This window comes from Corvus moneduloides, chromosome 4 (assembly GCF_009650955.1).
Source record: "Corvus moneduloides isolate bCorMon1 chromosome 4, bCorMon1.pri, whole genome shotgun sequence".
Taxonomy (NCBI): domain Eukaryota; kingdom Metazoa; phylum Chordata; class Aves; order Passeriformes; family Corvidae; genus Corvus; species Corvus moneduloides.
In genome coordinates, this window is record NC_045479.1 from 69,127,974 (window position 1) to 69,148,403 (window position 20,430).

General features: G+C 40.8%; 1 protein-coding gene across 18 annotated transcripts in view; it reads right to left on the minus strand.

Annotated features, from left to right (window-relative positions):
- Positions 1–20,430, minus strand: part of CELF2 (CUGBP Elav-like family member 2) — a 550,002-nt gene that overhangs the window by 70,250 nt on the left and 459,322 nt on the right. For all 18 annotated transcript variants that reach the window (XM_032105245.1, XM_032105237.1, XM_032105239.1 and 15 more), the window contains 2 exons: positions 9,024–9,072; positions 270–404 (listed from right to left, as the gene is read on the minus strand). In XM_032105245.1, coding sequence (XP_031961136.1) covers positions 270–404; positions 9,024–9,072 — 184 coding nt within the window. The remainder of the gene's footprint in view (positions 1–269; positions 405–9,023; positions 9,073–20,430) is intronic.

Genomic DNA, 20,430 nt, shown 5'->3' on the forward strand with positions numbered 1-20,430 from the left:
GGGTGTTTTCTCAGGGTGCAAAGGAACCTTTCCAGCTGACAAACAGGGTGATAACACAAGTTAATATGTTGGCACCGAGACCTTTCTGACATTGGAAATAAAAGGTGATAATTTCAGTCACTGTGAAAAGTTCATGTGGATACCTTCATCACGTGGGACGTTTTACAGCGTAACCTCTCGCTGCAGACAGCAGCTCTGCCTACCTTGGCTGTGACATAAAGCTCCCAATTAGCACTTAAGAAAAGAGACTTTACAGACTGCACACTCACCTCGGCTCAGCCCATCTGGTCCCCGAAGGATTCGGCATTCTTCTATCTGGCCGAACGGAGAAAACATCACCCTGATATCATTCTCATTACACTTCTTCGAAACCATTCCTATGAACAATTTTCTGTCTTCCACAGCTAGAAGATAAAAATAATGAATGAGCAAAGGCCATTTCATCTTTTTCCTGTGATCAATGCTTCATTACCACATCAAACCAAGCTCCAGTCATGTGAGTCTGGCTCTGTAACTGAAGACAAGTCCTAAGGCAAACACTTTATACTTACAACCTCCCTCTCCCCCTCCCTCCCCCACCCCAAATATCTCGTTTTTCTCTCTTTCTCTCTCTCCTTTTTCTAGTGGTGCTCACTGTTTATATAACATATTAATTGGCTGTCTTAGTCACTCTGCATACACCTCTGCTACACGGCTTCTAAAAGAAAAGTATCCTCTGTTAAGGACACTTTTAAAGATATCTTTGCATAGATTCTAATTCAGATAAATTCCCTCACCCCCTCATGTGTGAAAGAAATCATGATGGGGTGAGGGTGAATAAGGGATTGTGCACGTAATGATACAAGCTAATGAAAAATATTCCTGAGAAATGTTTTGAGAGCAGCTCCTATCTGAGCTTTCAATTTCAGCCAACTTAATGCACGGCACTGGAAAGGCAGATGTGTAATGACTGCTCTGGAAAAAGAATGCGTTAAATTTTTCTGCTGATTTTTTCAGTGCCACAGCCCTCTCCCCTTCAGGAGGACACAAGGCATATTCCAGGACATCACTTGAACGCCCTTGGATGAGTGATGATGCTGAGTTTGCAAAAAAAAAAAAAAAAAGATGAAAAAGGTGCTTTACCTGAATTATTGGTAGAATATTTCCTGCCTGTACTGTCACCAACAAAAGCACAAGCTGGACTGCTGCAGCAGGATGCACACAGTCCTATTAATCAAACTCAAATTTACAGGTCTAAAGCTGAGGACTCTTGTCAAAATGAAAGAGGTCATCAAAACTTAATTCACTCTGGAAAGACTTAAAAATGTTAATGCACTGACCCATCTATATTAAACCAAAAATCTAAGTGCTTATTATACAGTACATACACCAGTGCTTTCTTCTTTGGAAATGGCATGTAAATCCAATTCCCTGTTAATGAGCAGACTGTCAGGGTTTGTGGGGAAGCAAAGAAGGAAGGAAAGCTTTACTCCAGAGAGTCTGCACTGCACTTACTTATTTCTATTATTGTGCAAATTATTTTTGTAATGACGTATTTTCATTTCTGGGCTTACAAAAAAAAAAAAAAAGAATCCTCCCTTGCTCTCTAACTCTGCCTCCTGTATTAGTATGAGTTTGTCAAATGGAATAAATTGCAGCTGAGGAAGAAGGAACTGCGTCCATTTTTTCCTAGGATTTTATTTGTGTTATATTTCAACACTTCCAGTGCATTTAATAATTTCAAGAATAACAAGAAGAGGTTCATGTTTATTGATCATGAGAAGCGTTTGAAGTAATTTTCTCCTTAAATCGCTGACTTTAAAAAGTATTGGTAGCTTTTATACAAGCAAGCACCAAACCCATGCATTTTTCAGAACCCAAAACAGAGACCAGCCCCTTCAATCCCAGCGTCTCACTCTACAAGCTTGCAAGAAAATTGGTGTGAATTTAACACCCAGGGGAAGATGTTTTCCTCAGCAGAGATTCCTCAAGACTGAACATTTTCATTTACACTTTATTTTGAGGTTCCACATGCAGGTGAACCCTTCAGAAAGGGTTAAGAAATGATGAATGCATGGGATGAGCCAGTTATATACAGATCAGGAGCTGAAAATGCATGATTGCAAATAAGACCTACAAATTGGGATATTTATATATACATAAATATATATAAATATATATGGAATTTTACATCTGAATCATAATATATAGCTGACCTTGATGCTACTAATTAATATTTTAAGGGTGGGAAAGCTGAGTTGCCTTGCTCACAGCTACAAGAGGAGTGCAGGCAGCCACTTCTGCTGGTGAAAGGATGCCTGTAACTTAGCTGCAGACAATTCCTGTATTGCCTTGAGCAATCTTTTTGAGGAAGTTCCCTGGCCATCCTGTCCCCACGACAACAGCCACAGACTGTGGCCATGGTGCATGAAAAGTTTTGAGACAAGGGACCCAGCTGGGCTGCCAGGTCTGGATTTCTCCACACCACAGACTGAGGTCAGGCTGGGTGAAGCCTTGGTGCCAAGCACATTTCCAAGAATTGCCTTCTGCTCTGTGTTACAAACCTCTCATTTTGTGTCTCTGTGTCAGCTAGTACCAGCCAGTTTAAATTTGGGTTGATCTTAGGCTTGAAATACAGTGTGCAGGTCTACCCTAAGGGTGACTAGGTTCCAACCTTCTTTTAAAAATAGCTGTTGGCTAAGTTGGACAAATGCCTGCCACAGGAGGCCCCTTGGGTCCTGCTTCAGTGCCAGGACAAAGCCTCAAACCAAAGAGATTCACATGGACACTCAAAAGAAATGAGATGCAAACAGAAGGCTTTGTTTTATTTTTCCAAAAAGTAGCAGGCGACAAACTCCCCACCGGCCTCCTTCGGTTTCGCTAGTAAACCTATAAATATGCCATTTAACTAACATGATTTGCAGGTTTGCAGCTTGAGGGTGATTTTATAGTAAATTAAACATCCAGCTCCTGTGTACTGTACATCTTAAAAATGCAGATGTCATGAAGAATGCTCAGAGTACAGAAAACATATTGATACGATGACGTGCTTTGCATTCAGTGCCATTAGTCAGTGCTGATCAGTGTTGAAGCTTAAGAAAATTGCTATTCTTTTTCTGGCTAGGGGCCCAGCATAAAAAACATTTAAAGTGACAATTGTCAAGATCAAAATGCCATGTTTTCACTCCATCTGATAGAACATCTGATATTATTAGGCTGAAAGGGTTTTTAACAATATATTCCCACACAGAGAACAGAATACTTTTCCACCTCACTAAGACTGATTTTCAGGATTTATTTCTGCATTTTTGGTCAGCCACTTCTTTCTTTCTAAAATGAATTCTTACCTGCCACGCAGGCAAGGTTTGAGAATCAAACAGACAACAGAGTACAAGAAGTGTTGGTCAAATGTATTTAGATGTCAGCAAACTTCCCTTTGGATCTGCCAAGCCTGAGGATTTTCCTGTGCGTGTTGGGTTTCTCCCACGGACTGCAAAATGAGGAGCCCAGCATTAAATACATGTGACCCAGCAAAGCACTGAGACTGGGACAGATGCTGCTGCTTAGAGAAAGGATGGCAGCCTAAACCCATCTGGCCTAACTTCAGTGACCTACAGTTTTAGTGTCAGCTCAACTGGCTGTTGGCAATGCCAAGAGATCAGCTCCTCCAAAGAGTGACGGATCTCACCTCTTCCAGCAAGGTGGATGCCTTTGTCAGGGCAGTCTCTCCCCTGCTACTGACAGAAGATTACAGATTTTTTACATTGACTGAGTAGACTGACAGACGCTGTTACCTTCCATCCAACTCCCAGATCTTGGGCATCATGATAACACCTAGATGTCCTGAGCTCCAGCTGCAGGGACAGAAGGAATAAATGAGCTCTGAGGGACCGGACAAAGCTTGGGAGCTGCAAGTGCTTTGGGCAACGAGAGCAGGCAAAGAAGAAGGATGGGAGAAGGGTAACAGTGTGCATGGGCCAGCACTTGTGTGCACATATCTCATAAGCATTTCACTGCTGCTTGATAACTCTCTCCCACCCTTGGGGCAGGTTTCAACAAGCCAAAATCCAGAAAAATCAAAACTTTTTTGGTGTGTGTTTGATATCATTATTTCTGAACCTCACTCATGGGATTAGTTGAAATTTCTGACTTTTTTGCACCACTCTGTGGGAATGAAGTAGATACAACAGTTTGGAAGTAGCAGGTAGGATGGGGTGGCTGAGTGCCCCTCCTTAATGGAGCAGAAGCAGGCAGAAGGTCACAGTAAACAAGGCCTAAATTCTATTTATAGGAAGGATGGCATGAAACTGCACAGTTTCTTGATTAACACATGATGGGGTTCACCTTTAATCCATCCTAACACATTACAAATGCAGGTGGGCTGTGCTGCCCGGGCAGTTTGAGTGACACATCCAGTGCTAAGCCTGCTGGATTTGGGGTGGGGTTTGCCAGAATGCAGGGACCCTGAGTGATGAAGTGCAGATACCTGTTTTAAAATGAGTTGCTCTTGTAACCCTGTTAAGGCTAGCTCTGCCATCACTGGCATGTGTGTCTGGGCATCATGTTTGAACCTAGAACTCTGTGTTAGCCATCAAAGGTTATCTGAGATTAAGTTTGTCTCTGCTGGGGGGGAACTTTTCAAACTGAACTTCCTGTCTTCTGACAGCATTACATCCAATGTGCAGAATAACATCCTGAAGGGTCTAATTTTTTAGCTTTACTCAGTTTGCTTCAGTAATGAGCATTTCTTGCAGGCTAAGCCAGGAGAATAAAGGAATAGAGATTATTTTCTGAATGCTACAAAAGAATTAAACCCTGTAATAATAATGGGAAATCTCCCTGAAGATCCAACAAACTTTTCTTTTCACTCTTCTAAATCTCCAAAATTCTGAAATATCAAAATTATAACTCTTTATTGTATTTCTGAGGAGTCCAGTCAGATAAAGAGTGCATTTTCTCCCCAGAACATGCCTTCTCTTTTAAGAAAATAGATAAATAGCTAATTATGTATAAATGGTGTGGAGGGTTTTTTTGTTTTGTTTTGGTTTTGGTTTTTCACTCCCATATAGAAGGGAAGGGGTGAAGCCAGACTTTTCATCCCTAGCTGTAAGTCTGTGAAAACCCCTTGCATACAATCTGTCAAAGTCACACCTGAATCTGGAGCTGCCTGCATTAATTATCAACTTTTCTATGTGTTAGTGCTAACATATGGCATCTAATTACTACCTCCAAATCGGCAAAGTTGTGCCACTTAGAATTTCAAAATTATTTTTTAAATTTTCCACTAATAAAATAAATAAAAACAAATTATAAATTACTCAGTTACCCTCCTCCCTACTTTAAAATTTTTTTAAAATAGAGGATTTTGTCATTTCCACTGAAGCAGTGATGCTTTGATCCATTTAAGAGCATACTGTCTGCAGGATATGTGCCTGAAAGTATTGACTGTGTTCAAATCCAGATCCAAGACACATTTAAGCATTTGCAAATTGTAGCATGTTAATGGCCACAGACAACTTAGAGTCAAGCAGGTGTTTGCAAGTTTTTCAGCATTAGACTGGAGGAACCCCCTTTGTTTGAAAAAGGGAAAATGTCCTTAAAAGGATAAATACTGTGAGTGATGAATCTACTAATGGTGGAAAGTCAAAACCATGTGTTTTGGCAGAAAATCCTCAACCAAAACTTTGTAGATAGGTTAAAACAACTTCCACAAAGGTTATCAGACCAGACCTACTGGGTGATCAGACCAGGACACACTACAAAATTCATCATCTGCATATTTCAGAGATGTTACATTTGTCAGCAGTAAGAAGCTTTTCAGAATCCTCCTGGGTAGACAAATCAATTAAATCTGAGGGCAAGTCTTGCCCCATCAACTCGAGCTGCTAAAAGTTTGGTGGAAGAGATCGAGCTTTGCTTCATCTGCATGAGCAGAGAAATGACTTATACACATTGTAGGCAGGGAAGGAACTGCTGGAACAGGGTCCCCAGAGAAGCTGTGGAGCCCCATCCCTGGAAGTGTCCAAAGCCAGGTTGAATGGGCCTCTGAGCAACCTGGTGCAGGTAAGTAATGTGTGCAGGAGGTGTCCCTTCCATACCCATCTCCCAGTTTCCATGAGGTGAGTTTGGCCTTTGGCGCCAAGGGACAGTTATCTCAGATGATGTAGACATCTACGGGCAGGAACAGTGATGGAAAAGGAGGAGCATTTCATCCTGGTACTCTCTGGCTTGGATGCTCATTCAAACCTTTTGCACAAGGGACACAATATGGGGAGGGGGCATTTTATCACACAGCAAATACTGTTCTTTAAAAACCTCTGTGAGTTGAATGAGAGGACCTCTCCTTCCTCCCTATGGAACCTGAACAGGTCTATCAATCCTTCACAAACATGTACAAGCTCAGAAGAATTGTAGTGTCCAACTTGTCCTATACATCTTTCCACAAGAAATTTTTGACCAAGAAAATTTCTTTAACCTCTCTGTAAACTGAGAAACACGACTTTACCTATAAAATCCACTGGGATCCTCCTGTGACTCAGAAATCAAAGAGATTCGAGTATTCCTCAAAAGCTCAACCACCAGGGATCATGAAAACCAAGATGCCTTGGCATGTCTTCTTTCTTTTCCCCTTTGAACTTACCAATCTGGTTGAAGAGGTACAGTTTACAATTTGCTGTTGGCATGGATAATATACCTCCTCAGATGGATAGCCTGGAGCATATGGGAAACATGTGCCAAACAAACCTCCACATCCCCCACGCTGCTGTTTTTTCTCTTTCTTGATCTCCAAGCGGCTGGAAAGCAGTCATCCACTCCACGAACCCCATGCCTACGCCCTGCCTTTCTGAGGAGCTGTACCATTATTACCATCATTGTGGTATTATTTTGCCTTCTGTTTCTCCAGTCAATTAAAAAAAAAAAAAATAGTTCACAACCCCTTGAACATGCCTATCAAAAGTCCCCACACACTTCAGGAGTCTAAATTTTAAAAAATGTTTAATTTGACACCTGGAACCCCTGAACTGACAATTTGTTTTCCTCAAAAATACAAAGAATGGCAAGGAAAAAAAAAAAGAAAAAAACCCCAATCCCTCATGATTTTCATGCTTGGAATAGATGCCAGAAAATAAGAGAGTATTCCCACAGTGCAGGCAGGAGTTTCATGCAGATAACCCCAGACTAACAGCAGCAGCCAGGAGCCAACCTACCCTGCTTTCCAAGCAGGTGCTACTTGCAGAGAAAGACAGAATTTGCACAATTCCCCACAGTGTTTTTCCAATATGTTCAATCTCCTTTAGAAAGAAACACTTCAGGCAATGAAGAAGTAACTCACTGGGAGTCAATTTTGGCCCATTGCCTCTTATTTTTCTAATTTGCCAAGGAAATTGAGGTGAAATTTGTCTTTGAAAGAAGAACCCGTAGAGGCCATACTTAGTTCAGAGGGTTCAGGCCGGTGTTCCTGTGCCTAAGGGATAATTGTGCCCACTGCTAGCACTAAATATGAGGGACTGGAATTTGGATTCCAAAAGCAACGTTCTCCTTGACTGCAGTGGGGCCTGAAAAGTTCAGTCCTTCTGCCCATCCAGGTGCCTTGGCTTCTATTCTGAGCGCTCAAAGACAGCAAGAAATTACTGCTAAAACTCTGGGAAAATGCTCTTCACTCAGAGGGTATCTGGGCACTAGAACAGGCTCCCCAGAGCAGTGGTCACAGCACCAAGGCTGACAGAGCACAAGGAGCATTTCGACAATGCTCTTAAGTACGTGGTGGGATTTTTGGGATTGTCCTGTGCAGCACCAGGAATCAGACTTTGAAAATCATTGTGGACAGATATCCATCCTCTCCAACTCAGAATATTCAATGATTCTATGACTCCAACCTGAGAGAGAGAACACCCCCTCCTGTACAAATGGGTAACAGCTCATATTTCCTGTGCTCATGGCCACTTTTGTTTGGAAAGTTATCATATTGGGAAACCTAGCATAATGTGAAGTTTTAATTTCCTTCCAAACTTCATAATCCTTGGAGAAGTCTGAAAAAGGGATGCACTACAATTAGCAAAAAAAGAAGCCTTAAAAAAGCCTTGCGGAGAGATTTAGAGCCCAATCATAATTTACATTTGCAGGTATGTAGATCTCTAAGTGCACGGCTTCTGCCCTGATTACTAATTAATGAGGTGCAAAGATGCCTGTTGGAGGAACCAGCTCTGATTATGTGGGCCTTATGGGAAAATGAAGCTCTTGCAATCTAAGAAGGCAGATGATATCTTTAACATATATTTTAGAAAATTACAGGAACAAATCAAGGGACAGAATATACACGTATATATTTTTAAAGAATCACACGCCGCCAAGTTGCGCTACCATTCGATTATCTTATTTCCCTGAATATATAAACCTGGCATGTTTAATAGACTTAGCCTGCCATCTATTTTGCATGTCATATACATCCACTTAAGCAGTACCCTAGTATTCCAAGTGGATATTACTGTCTTTATAGCATTCATTTTTCAATCGTTTTGAGGAATAAGTATACAGAGAGCTCCAAAGTGGGTTTCCCAGCTCATAATGAAGCATATGATTAAAACCTAAATTTGGCTCAGATTCAGAATGGCATCATTCTATAAAAATGTAGTTTTGGCAAATGTTTAAGGCTGATCATGTGCTTACATAGTTTCTTAACACAGGTATGCCTTTTTGTTTATTTTTAATTTTCAGCATTGACATTTTATCTCCATCTTATCGATCTCAGGTGCTCCCACATTAGCTCACTGTTAGGAGAACCCAAGGGAAGGATGTATGCAGTGAGGTGAGTCATGATGTACAGCAGGTACAAGGAAGACCTTTTTTGAGGACGTTTCCTTCCTTCTTTAAAGCAGAAGATAATAGGGAGTTCAGAGCAGCTCAACACCTTCCCAACATGTCAGGTGTAGGGAAACTGCCTATCATTTTCACCACAAAAGAAGTAAATCAATAACTCTCACAATGTTGTGCTTACTTTAGTTTAGAGAGAGATACAATTAAGTAAAAATAAATTAAACACATACCATTTGACTTTTCACTATCTGCGGGTTTCATCTGAATAGGATGATGCATCTAAAAACAAAAATGAGAGAGAGTAAGGCAGGTTGGATAATTATAAAAAATCAAGAGTCATGTTTTTAATGAAGGGCTAAAAAGAGACAATTTAATATTAAACATGTTGAAATTATATAAATTCAAAATAACACTGTATTATACGCTTATAAGAAAAAATAAAATGGTAAAGGAGTATTTTATAATGAGGAAGATTAAAAAAAAAAAGTTCATTGGGCCCATAGGACTCATATAAATCTTTAATTTGCTGTATCTAGTTTCAGAAGACCTCTGAAGTTACAGCCCTCATTAGTTTATGGCATGCTTGGTTTCTGTTTTACCAACTTTTTTTCCTTGAGCTCAACCACTGCCAAAACCAAGATGGAATTTTCAAGTAATTTAAGAACTAGCAAGCATTTCAAACATACTCAGAGGAGTTGAGTTTGACAAATGAACTTTGCTTGTAATTAAAAAACTGTGCTGATTCTTCCAGGACTAAAGAAGAAGAGGTCTTGATTCCTAAAATAGCTTCCTATAATTATTTAGTATCTGATCTTTTTGTTTTAGACAACGTTATACATTCATTCATAAAGCTTCCACCACAACACGTAACAATTCCGGCTTCCATAAAAACTCCAAATCCTCTTTCCTTTTCAACCTCTTCCTCCATTCATGTCCCTCTTACTGCAAAGGAAACCAACCCCTGTGTGCAGCTTCCCATGCTGAACATTCCACCTTGGCACACTCGGTCTGGTGTGTCCTCAGCATTCTCTACTAAATAATTCAACACTGAACTGTTGATAGCTCCAATAAAATTTCTACAAATGGTCTTTTTGTTCTCTCAGGAATAATAACACCACAACAGTTGGGCTCCCTCATGATCAGAGTGTGTGAGTTTTCCACAGGACATTGGTGATAGCCAGCCCTGTGGCCACTGTGGTGTGTTCAGAGAAATTTTATTGCAGCTTCTCAAAAGCCTCCAGAACTGAACTCACGTTGAGATTCAATGTAGGAGACGTTTAAGCTTGCAAAAATCTCCCCATTTTTATTTTCTTTCGTGGGCTCTGCATAGTTGCTGGGATTTGACTGCACAAACCTTCCGGCAGCAGCAGAGCCACTGCCTTTTCTCTCCTCAACAATTCCTTACCAATTCATGTGAACAGGTGAAAAAATGTATGCTCTTTCTACTTTTGTATCATTTTTCAACACAGTGCAGCTGAGTATTGCCTGAAAATGTCAGAGGCAATTCCATTTTTTTAATAAAAGACTGTTATGACAAATTCTGGGAAACAAAAACAGCTGAGCAGGAGAGAACATCCATGCCCTCATATCAAATGTGCTTTCAAAGCTGCACAGAAATCCACATCTGCATTACTTTTGGTGAAATAACTTCACCACCAGGGAAAAAGTTGCTGGATTCTTTAGAAAATATAAAATATTGCTGTGAATGTTTCTGTCCAGAACGCTCCCTGGCCTTACAAATCAATGTATTCCCTGTGTTGCTTGCACAACTCCCCGTGTCCTCGGGAAAGACAAAGCCACAAGGTAGATGTGGTTGCTGGGATGCATAAATTTGCTTCAGTTTTAACAGTTCTGTTCTCTTTGAATCATTTGTTTCCTAAATGGACTTTAATAGCCCAGCACTTGTCTGCCACCACTCTTATTCAATCAGTTTTATAGAAAAAAGGGAACTTCTATTGTTCTCTGTCTTCTTTAGTGCTTAAGATTTTTCCTGACATCAACAATACACTGGGCACTGCAGGAGACTTAAAATTCATGGGAATGTGAGGCAGCATTTCCACTCAGCAAGCACAAACTGAAAGAAGAAAAAAGGTGTAACTTGTTCCACAAGGCCATTGCAGGTTACTGATGTCTCTGAGGAGCAATGGAGTGGTAAGAAAATAGAGGAAAGAAAGGCAAGTATTGAAAATTCAGAAATATGCAGAATATATGAGAAAAACCCAACCCAAATTCAGGCCTTTTGTAGGCAGAGGATCTATTGCTCTTTACAGCTGCACTTTTATGCCCCTAAGAGGAGATATTTTGAATAAAGGTTATTCTAACAATGTTAAAAACCTCTCCCTTTTCAAACTGCCTGAACCAGAGAAGCCAACTTTAGACCAAATTCATGTGAAGAAGTTAGTTTTGCAGCCCATGGTCACAACACAAAGATCAGTTACCTGACAAGCACATTCACTGCATATCCAAAATCATCCTCTTCTGTTACACATAATTACCCCAAGTTCATTAACTCAGTAATCTGGTACACTCACGAAGTAAAAGGCAAGATTTCACATGATGCTTCCACTGGGTTTTGACTTGATTTCAAAAGTTCCTGCTAAAAACTCATGGTCCAAATTCTCTTCACACCATCAAGCTGAATTTGGGAGTGATGCCATTGCGCTTAAAATTAAATCAGTGCAAAACTAATAAAAGATCCAGCTCTGGCCTGGAGAGTTTAAACTGCAGAACACCCCCAGAAAAATGGACGTGATACACAAACCTGGCTTCAGCGAAGAGGAAAGTGGAAAAATACCTTAGTGACAGTTTCCTAACATGAGAGGGCTCATGTTGAAGCTTGTTTAACCCTGACCATCACCAATTGATACGTTAACAACCTTTAACACTAGATTCAATAAAACATGCCATTTATAACCTGAAATGGGTTTTACAGAGTCACTGGTTCGCATCTCATTATTAAACTCATTGCTGACCTCTAGAGACAGCTGCCGTGACAATACATATTATAAGCTCTCTACCCATAAAATATTTAAAAGTAGGTGAAGAGAAGAAAAGAAAAGAAAAGAGAAAAGAGAAGAAAAGAATGGCTCTCAAAGAAGTGTGCAGTGAATAAGAAAATTAAAGGGGCAGAGACAAAAGCTAAATAGGTACTATCCTTTCACTCAACAATGAGCAAAAGAGAAAATAATCTGTGCATTTTGTATCTTCCTCGTATAACTGCAGGCTATAAAATAATAAAATAGCTGTGCTTTCCCAGGCCCTCCAAAAGATTATAGATGATATAAAACTGTTTCAAATTAGATGCCACTGACTAGAATCATGTCATCTACCGAAATGAAGGATTTCCTGTCTTATCAGAAAGCTGTTATTGTAGCTATACATCACTTATGGATCTCAAGGTAAGTGATTTCTCAGTATGTCATGTTGTCACGCAGAACAACAAGAAAAATTTTCTTCTTTTCTTGGATGAATCTTTGCTTATGAAAACACAGTATTTATGAATGCACACTTACAACTAATAAAGAGGCAAGAATAAGAAAAATAACCTCAGCAAGTAATTTATAGACTTGAACATCATCCTGTGCTCAGAACACACAGTAAAAGAGAACAACACAGCTCTCAGGCAAGTTCTGTCTAAGCGTGGGCAGCTTCCCCTGGCAAGCACGGTGCATGGGGATATCAAACCCAGGCTGGAGTCTGGGCTGTAAGGAACAACCTCTCCTCATCAATATTACAGAGTTCTACTGAACACACTTGTGCAGCAAGCAGGGCACAACCTGCCTTTCCTACAGGCGCTCTGTGTCCGTCGGTGTCAAAACACACCATGCCACTGTTTTACAACTGAGAGCAGGCAAATGCCTGTTGCCCAGGGTTTCCAGTGCCTTGTGGCAGTGCTGGAAGCAAAGTGGGGGGCTTCACTGCTGCCTGCACTGTCACAGAGGCCACCCAAAGCCCCGGGTCAAGCACATCACTGCCTCTCCTTGGATGCATCCCAAGCAGGGGTGCTGAGGCAGTCCATGGGAACCAAAAAGGCAAAGAAACAGTTGTCAAACATGCAACCCTGAAAATCCCCCTGAAATTAATGAGAATCTGTCTGCTGGCTATGTCCAGGGCAGCAGCAGGACCACACCATGGCCTAGAATTACAATTGAATAATTACATCTTTTTCCCCCTTTTTCTTGAGTACATCTTGCTGTATGTAAACATAACTTCATTAGAGAAAAAAACCACAGCAAAGCAACCCAATGCATCTCAAAGGCATGAAACCTCTCCAGCTTTAGAGCCTCAAAGTCATCTTTTCAACAATAATAACAGTACCTATTTACATTCTTGTCAAAGCCATGTGACATCTGCATGGGAGAAAACAAGCCGGCTAAGAGTCTATTTCTGGCAAAAATATTGCAAGGAAATTAGATTAACCTGGGTGGAATTCTATCTGGGAATTTGGAGTCTGTCGTGGTGATTAAGTCATCATTTCTGTCAGATTACTCTAATCGGCTGTCAAATACGATTCCACAACCCCATCTGTAACTTGGCATCCTCGTTATTCAGTCGATGTTACCTTCTGTATACAAAACAAACACCAAACAAGGAGGTGTGTGCAGTCTAGCATTTAGCAGAGTCATTAGCTGTGATTACTATTGTGTGGTTGCACATTGCACGAGGCGATCAGCTCATGGTTTGTTTTGTTTAGTCAGGGGATGCTTCAAATCAGGTGTAATCTTAAGCCTGAGGTGCCAGGGGTGAATGGAAAAGAATGGTCTCCAGGCATGGATGAGCATGGGATTGGCACACTCCAAGATACCACTGCATCAACAGCAAGTGCTTAAATCACATTTCCGAGTTTTCAATGTATTTGCTGGAAAGGCTTTTGGGCACCTGCTTTCCACCAATTTTCAGAAGAGAAATGGGCATTCAGATATTCTGGGTAGACTAAAGACTTCCTGCGAGCAGCAATTTCTCTGAGGGAAGCAAGGTTTGTAGGAGGAGGCATTTGGCACTCTAAATGGTCTGTATTGGCTACTTTAGTAAGAGGTATTCTGTTAAACGTGAGTATGTCAGTCTTACATAGGACTTTGGTGATTAAAAGCAGGAGATGCCTTTCACTGGAGATGAAGGAGACGATGGGCTCATTTTGCTGCAGCTGCGTTGAGTCTGTGACATTTGGATACCCTCAGCACCTCTGAAACTCTTGCCACCCAAACTATGAAAAATCTTTTTTTTATGGTCCATTGCAAAAGTACCTTCATACGTGATTACTACATCCATTAGCAGCTTTTATTCTCCATTCCTGCCACTGTGGATGCACATGCCTTGCTCCTGTCATTCCTCGTGCCCTGAGGAAGGAAAACCACTCCACAAGAAAGGACTCTGAATGCACACAAACCTGCCCCCACCTTCACCAAGCTCAGTATGGCAGTCAAAGACCACCTCCTGACAGTCCTCTAAAGTTAAGCAGAATGTGACTTTTCACCATCAGAGTTGAGGGATTGTGTGTGGAGAATGTTATCCATGGCTCCTCACTCCTTACCATTCCTGTCCTGTCATCATCTTTCTATAATCCTTTGAAGCCATCAGCAGATTTCTAGAGCTCTCAGCCCTTTTTTAGACCTGTCCCCTTCCTCCCTTCCCTGTCACCTGTCCTGGCAATAAGTTTCTAGACATGACCCAGCTCAGTTTGTCTATTACCTGTCACCCTCACAGACCACATTGCAGAGAAACACCACACAAAATGGAGCTAAACCTTCCCCCAAGCAAAGGGTAAATTTGAAGAACATGGGTTACTTGGGTAATATCCAAACCAAACAAAAAGCAATAGGATTAAATTATGACAGCTTGCATGTATCTTGTCATTTCTAGCACTTTGGGACTTGCTTCTTGCTAGCATTAATCATTGCTGAAGCCAAAGGGGATTTATTTCATATTTTCTACATCTCAGAATTGTAAAATGTCAAGAGAGAAGGTTGGAGACAGAAGAAGAGACATTAGACTTTAATTAAACCCTAATATTCTTTTTGGGGGAAGGATTATAAATTCAGAGACTTTTTGGAATCAACAGGAAAACCAAAGATGAAGGAAATATTAAGGAGCAGCAGAGACAGGCAAAGAGATCAGAAGAAAAGCACCTAAAGAGGTACCAGCATGAAAAACAGTGGGAAAAAAATTATGCTCTTTGCCTAACTCTGGTCTGGAAATGAATTCAATGCTTTCTCCAAGCTCTTCATCCAATTAGTGACTGGAGTTTAATTTGACCAGCAATCCAAGGAAAAAACAACACCAACCAGATTCCTGAGAACCTTTACTGAATCTGGAAGTCAGGAGGGAATGTATTGACCTACCAGAAGATTGGGGGAAGAAGAGAAAATACTTCATAAGAACCAGAGAATTAAATGATTTTCAGTGTCTTCAGAGACCACTGTTTTTCTGGACTACTATGTGCAGATACCTCTACACACACCCCCCAAGCCTCTCATTTCAGCTTTTAGCACCCCATTTTTCCATAGGATCTATCAGAAGAGCTCCTGACCACTCATTTCTCACATCATTTCATTGCCAACTGGTTTTGCTTTTTAAACCCCTGTGACTCACAAGTAATACAAGTTTCCCAGAAGTGAAAGAGGTGTATTTTCCTATTGAAAAGAACTGTTTAGAATGACTTCTCTAGGGTCAAACTAACTTGAATTACGCAGTCAATATCTGGCTAGTGCTTTGGGAACTTCTCTGGGAACTGGGGATAATCTCCAAGGCCAAATAAATACTAGTGAATAAAAGAGGCAAAGGACAGCTCTCTGGCTCTCAAAAGAAGTGGCGTGGCACAGGTTGCATTTACACAGCTATACTTCTCCTTCCACTTGAAACAGGATGTCCATGTCCATACTGCCCAGTGGGAATAGTGTCTAGCGCATGTTCTTCCCCCAAATATGCCCACACACCAGGCAGGAAAGTGCCAACCTGCACCATGCTCCTGTTGCTTCACCAGCACAGGCAGAGTTTTGGATTTCCAGCGTTGGTTGAAGTCATTCACCTTCGTTTTTTCACGGGTAAAAGGAGGACAAATGTGCATTCATCACTTAGAGTCTCACAAATAAATGTAAAGCAGTTGCTGTAACTGCCTGAGCAATGGCACAGCTAGAAGATTGTTTGCTGTCATCCTTTCATAAATCCCAATTTAAGGGATTTAAGCTGTGTTAGGCATTCATACAATTTTAGTAGTAGAAGAATGTGATCTGTTGCTTGGCCTCCTAGATTACTGTCAGACATATATACATGCTTTTTCTGGAGTGAGAGAGAGAGGGAGAGGGAGGGAGGGAGGGAAGGAGGAAGAGAGAGAAGCAAGAGAAAATGAATATTGCTGGTGGGTGCCAAATATAGTTCATGCGGTAATGCATAACATCATTATTTTCTATTTAGAACACAGAAACAAGCATATAGCTTGCTTAAAACACATTGTTTTACCAGAGAACACTAAACCCACTGAAATTCAATGGCTTTTGGAAGCTTTCCAACTCAGTCATTTGCAATCCACTACACTCTGTGGTTTAAATTCAAGTTAAATTAAACATTAGTTACAGAGACTACAAACAATGCTGTGCTTTAAAATAATAATAAAAAATAATAAAAACAATAATAGTAATAATAATAGTAATAATAATTCATCTAGTGATCCCTTCCACAGTCACCCTCACATCCTGCTGTTCGTCCTGTACACTTGCTAATTAGGCTGTAGCACTCAGTCTCTTTTAAAAGTTGTACTCTGATATAGAAATTAAAAAGCTGGATATCTTAGAATTGACAACTTCACTTCCTAGTGAACAAATAACTACTGTTGCTCTTTTAGCAGTTCTCCTCCATTTATTTAATTCCTTAATTTCTTACCTCCCACACTAACGGCAACAACTCCAGGACACAGGCGAGCCAAACGGAGTGGAGATAAAGAAGGGGAGGTGTGGCCAAAAATTGTCTCTTCAAAATCACATGGAAAGCAAAGTTATTAACTATCTTTTCTTCAAACAAATGAGCCTTTACAGAACCTGTTCAATCCTAAAAATAGACATTAAGTGGGATTCTGTAAATCGTTGGGAATAATGCCTTGGGGATATTTTGCATCATCCATGCTTAAAAAGCAAACCCATTAGACATCTGAGCAAAACATCAGATATTATTTTAACAGCAAGAGTTATCCATCTCATCGGCAGCAGCAATAACTTCTGTTGACATTTTGGCAATTGAAGTTTGCATGTCAATGGGGTGGGGCGGAGAGATAACAGAAGTCTCTCCGTGACATTAATTGACTGGGTTTTAACACCCATTCGAGCTAATTGCGAGGGGCAAAAATCGCTGCCCAGGTTTGTGAGCAGAAAGTGAAGCGCAGTGAGGCGGCGGCTTGCCCAGTGCCACGCAGGGAAGCGCTGCATGGCCCGGAAGGACGATCCGAAGGGAGGGAGCCAAGCTGTCCGCACTGCATCAGAGCCCAAGCTCCTCACGCTCTAATTGATTCCTGTCCTAACACCACTGCAAGGTACTCGCTGCTGCTCTCCCTTTCAGCAGAAAGGAAGATGGGATAAAGGCATAGAGGCTCCATGGGATGCATCTGGAGTTATTCCACAACTGAAGCCAAGTTTATCAAGCCAAAATCTTGTCATTTTATCATCAGGTATAGGTAAGACATAAATTAGCGGGTGTACTCTACACAAGCAGGGTTTTTTTACAATACTACTCCCTAGATACCCTACTTGAGAGGTAACATAAGAACCTGAAGCAGTGATCCAGGACTGCTGGAGGAACCAAATGCCAGCCAAGCTGTTGTGGCTTTGGGATGTCAGCTAATAACTAATGTAGCCTTGTGCTGCATTGGGTGGATTTGCCCAGCATGACCTAACATGCCAGGACTCAATTCCCAGCATGACACAAGCCTTCCAGTCAGTGTCCCACTGGACATGACTCAAGTGTTCTGAAGATGTACTTTCTTCCATCTCCTCAGTTGGGTGTTTGTTTCCAGAAGTCAACAGGAGACTGAGCCTTTAAAGGGAGTACTTTCCCTTCAAATCTAAGAACATCCCCCCTCTTCTGTATTAGTATTTGGAAAACAGAGCCAGAGCAAAGCCAAAACATGCTACCTATTAAGTCATCTTCTACGTAAAGTCTTCACATGGGAATAAAAGAGAGGTCCCTCAACCATCTCAAAAGGGGAAGGCAGCAAAGCAGAGGCTTGTTCTTGCTTGAGTGATTTGCAAAGGGAGATTTCACATTCCTCCCAGAAAAAGCCAGATTCCCTGCTTAGGGAGCACTGACTCCTGAGGGCGTATTCAGGGAATTTTGCCCTTCTCAGAATCTGTGAAGGCTCAAGATGAAGTCCCCATTTTAAAAAAAGACCTTTCCTGCTGCCCAATGAAAATATTCAAGTAGCTCAGTCTGTGGTCACCATTTTAGGGTGCTAATGTTCAAGCCTGATCCACAGGAAACCCCTCCCTTTCTACATAAATCCCTCTGATTCCACATCAACTTCTAGGATAATTTTTGGTACCTTGTTAAGAAAACAAAGCAATCCTCTGCCCTATCCTTCCTCTTTCCCAAAAACACAGTCCCAACCAAAAATAAAAGAAATTTTCTTTCAGGCTACCAATGATTGTGAAGACATTTAGTTTAAATGAAAGGTTTTTAAAAACATGCAATGGCTTTTGTAATGCAAAACGTAAACTCGGTTCTGAAGGAGGCCAAAGCACCCAGGATATCAAATGCTTATTTTGCAGGAGTTTTATTTTAAGACTTATGCTGTTCTGTGCTTGCTTGTTCTCCTCTGTGAACTATGCTCTGGGAAAACACCATGTGATTATGCTCATCAATATCCTCTACCTTTGCCAAGCTGGAATTCAGGAGATAACCCTTTAAAAGGAATGACTAGCAACAGCAACATTTCAGAAAGACAAGAAACCATAGTCTGTTTCTATGATGGTTTCTGAGAAACCATCCTCTGTTTCTTTCACAGTGTTATCTCATCTACACTTATCTTCTTAATTTTTTGCTTTCATTCAATAAGAGAAACCAGCCTCAGCCACTCCCCTAGTTTCACATCACAGACTTTTCTGTTCATTTGCTAAGTGGATCTTCTGCCTGACTCTTTCTGCAGCATGGAAGGTCACCTTGATCCAACAATGCTCTTAGGCTCCTCGTCTGACAGAAACTAGAGTATTATTTGGTACAAAACTCAAATCCTAGGCTATGGGATTTTTTTTTCATGTAAAGCTTTTTTAAAGTTCTGTTGGAAAGCTCTCCTATTTGCATTACAATGTACCAGCAAGAACCTCTTATACCTAAAAAGTGTGATTGAGGCAAGTCTAAAATAAGCCCCCAAAGCATCAAAATTATAAAATCTATTGAAATTCTACCTTTTAAATTAGAGAAAAAGGGTACAATATATAGAAAAAGTTGGCACTGATGATGTGGGGCCACTGCTGTTTTCACTTTTCACTTAGCAAAGGTACGGAGATGTTCTGAGTCTGGAATACATGTCTCGATTCACAAGTCCCTCCTCTCCAGAAGGCAGACAGGCAGTTAAATTCCTCCCTGTTACCAAACACAGACCAATCCAGATTTCTTCAAAGGTCAGACGTGAGCCCCAAACTACTTGTCAACAGGCATGCCTCTAAATATTGCAGGGAATAGCCAAAGCATTCAGGTAGAAAACAGGTTTTAAATGAAGACATCAAAAATCCTACTCTCCTGACTGAGATCAGCTGGGCTAAGTAGTACAGTTTTATTGTTGTACCAGCAGAGCCATAATATTTTACGCCAAATGAGGATATGGCTCATAAATTCTATTTAAGCTCTCCATGAGCTGAAGTTACAGGAATTTTCCACGACTATCCAATATCAGCATCCAAATAAAAGCTCTCAGTGTTATGCCAATAGTTTGCAATGGCGAAATAATCTGGCTGTGGAGAGAGAATGAAAAAGATAGCTCAATATTTAATCCATCTTTGAAAACAGAAGGATACTGCCACAAGTCTCCAGCCACAAGAACTCACAAACACACACTGTCCACATGAAAATATGAATGTCTAGTTGTGTATATATACAGTTACAAACACCAGTAAGAGTCACGTTGAGCAACCATGTTATTTTTAACCACCCGTCGTATGAACTCATTCTCTTTAATTTTTTAGCATCTCTGTAGCTAATGTACTCTGCCAGTGCTTTCTTTGGGATAAGGAAAGTGGTTTGCATTCAAACTAAACATGCAGCATATATTTATAATGCTAATCTTTAGGAATTCCAATGCATTTGAATATTTCTGCCAATAGGTGTTTCGAAAGTTAAACAAACAAAAAATAAATGGACAACATTAGCAGAAACATATATTTTTGAAGAATGAGTCAGTTCCAGCTGGCTGTGGTGTTTGGATCGAGCTGTGATTAAGATTTCATTAGTAAAAGGGACAGTGCTAGGAAGAGTAAGGCCAAAATCAACCTGCCTCCACCCATCTACAAAGCTCTAAACCAGCATCTGACCCCAAGCATGAATCTTAATGCTTGGGTCCAGAGACTGGGGCCCTTGATTCTCTTGAAAAAAAGCAACAACATGCTTCATTTAGTGACTATAAACGTCAGTATGTGAAAAGTTGTCTTCTCTTACTTATTC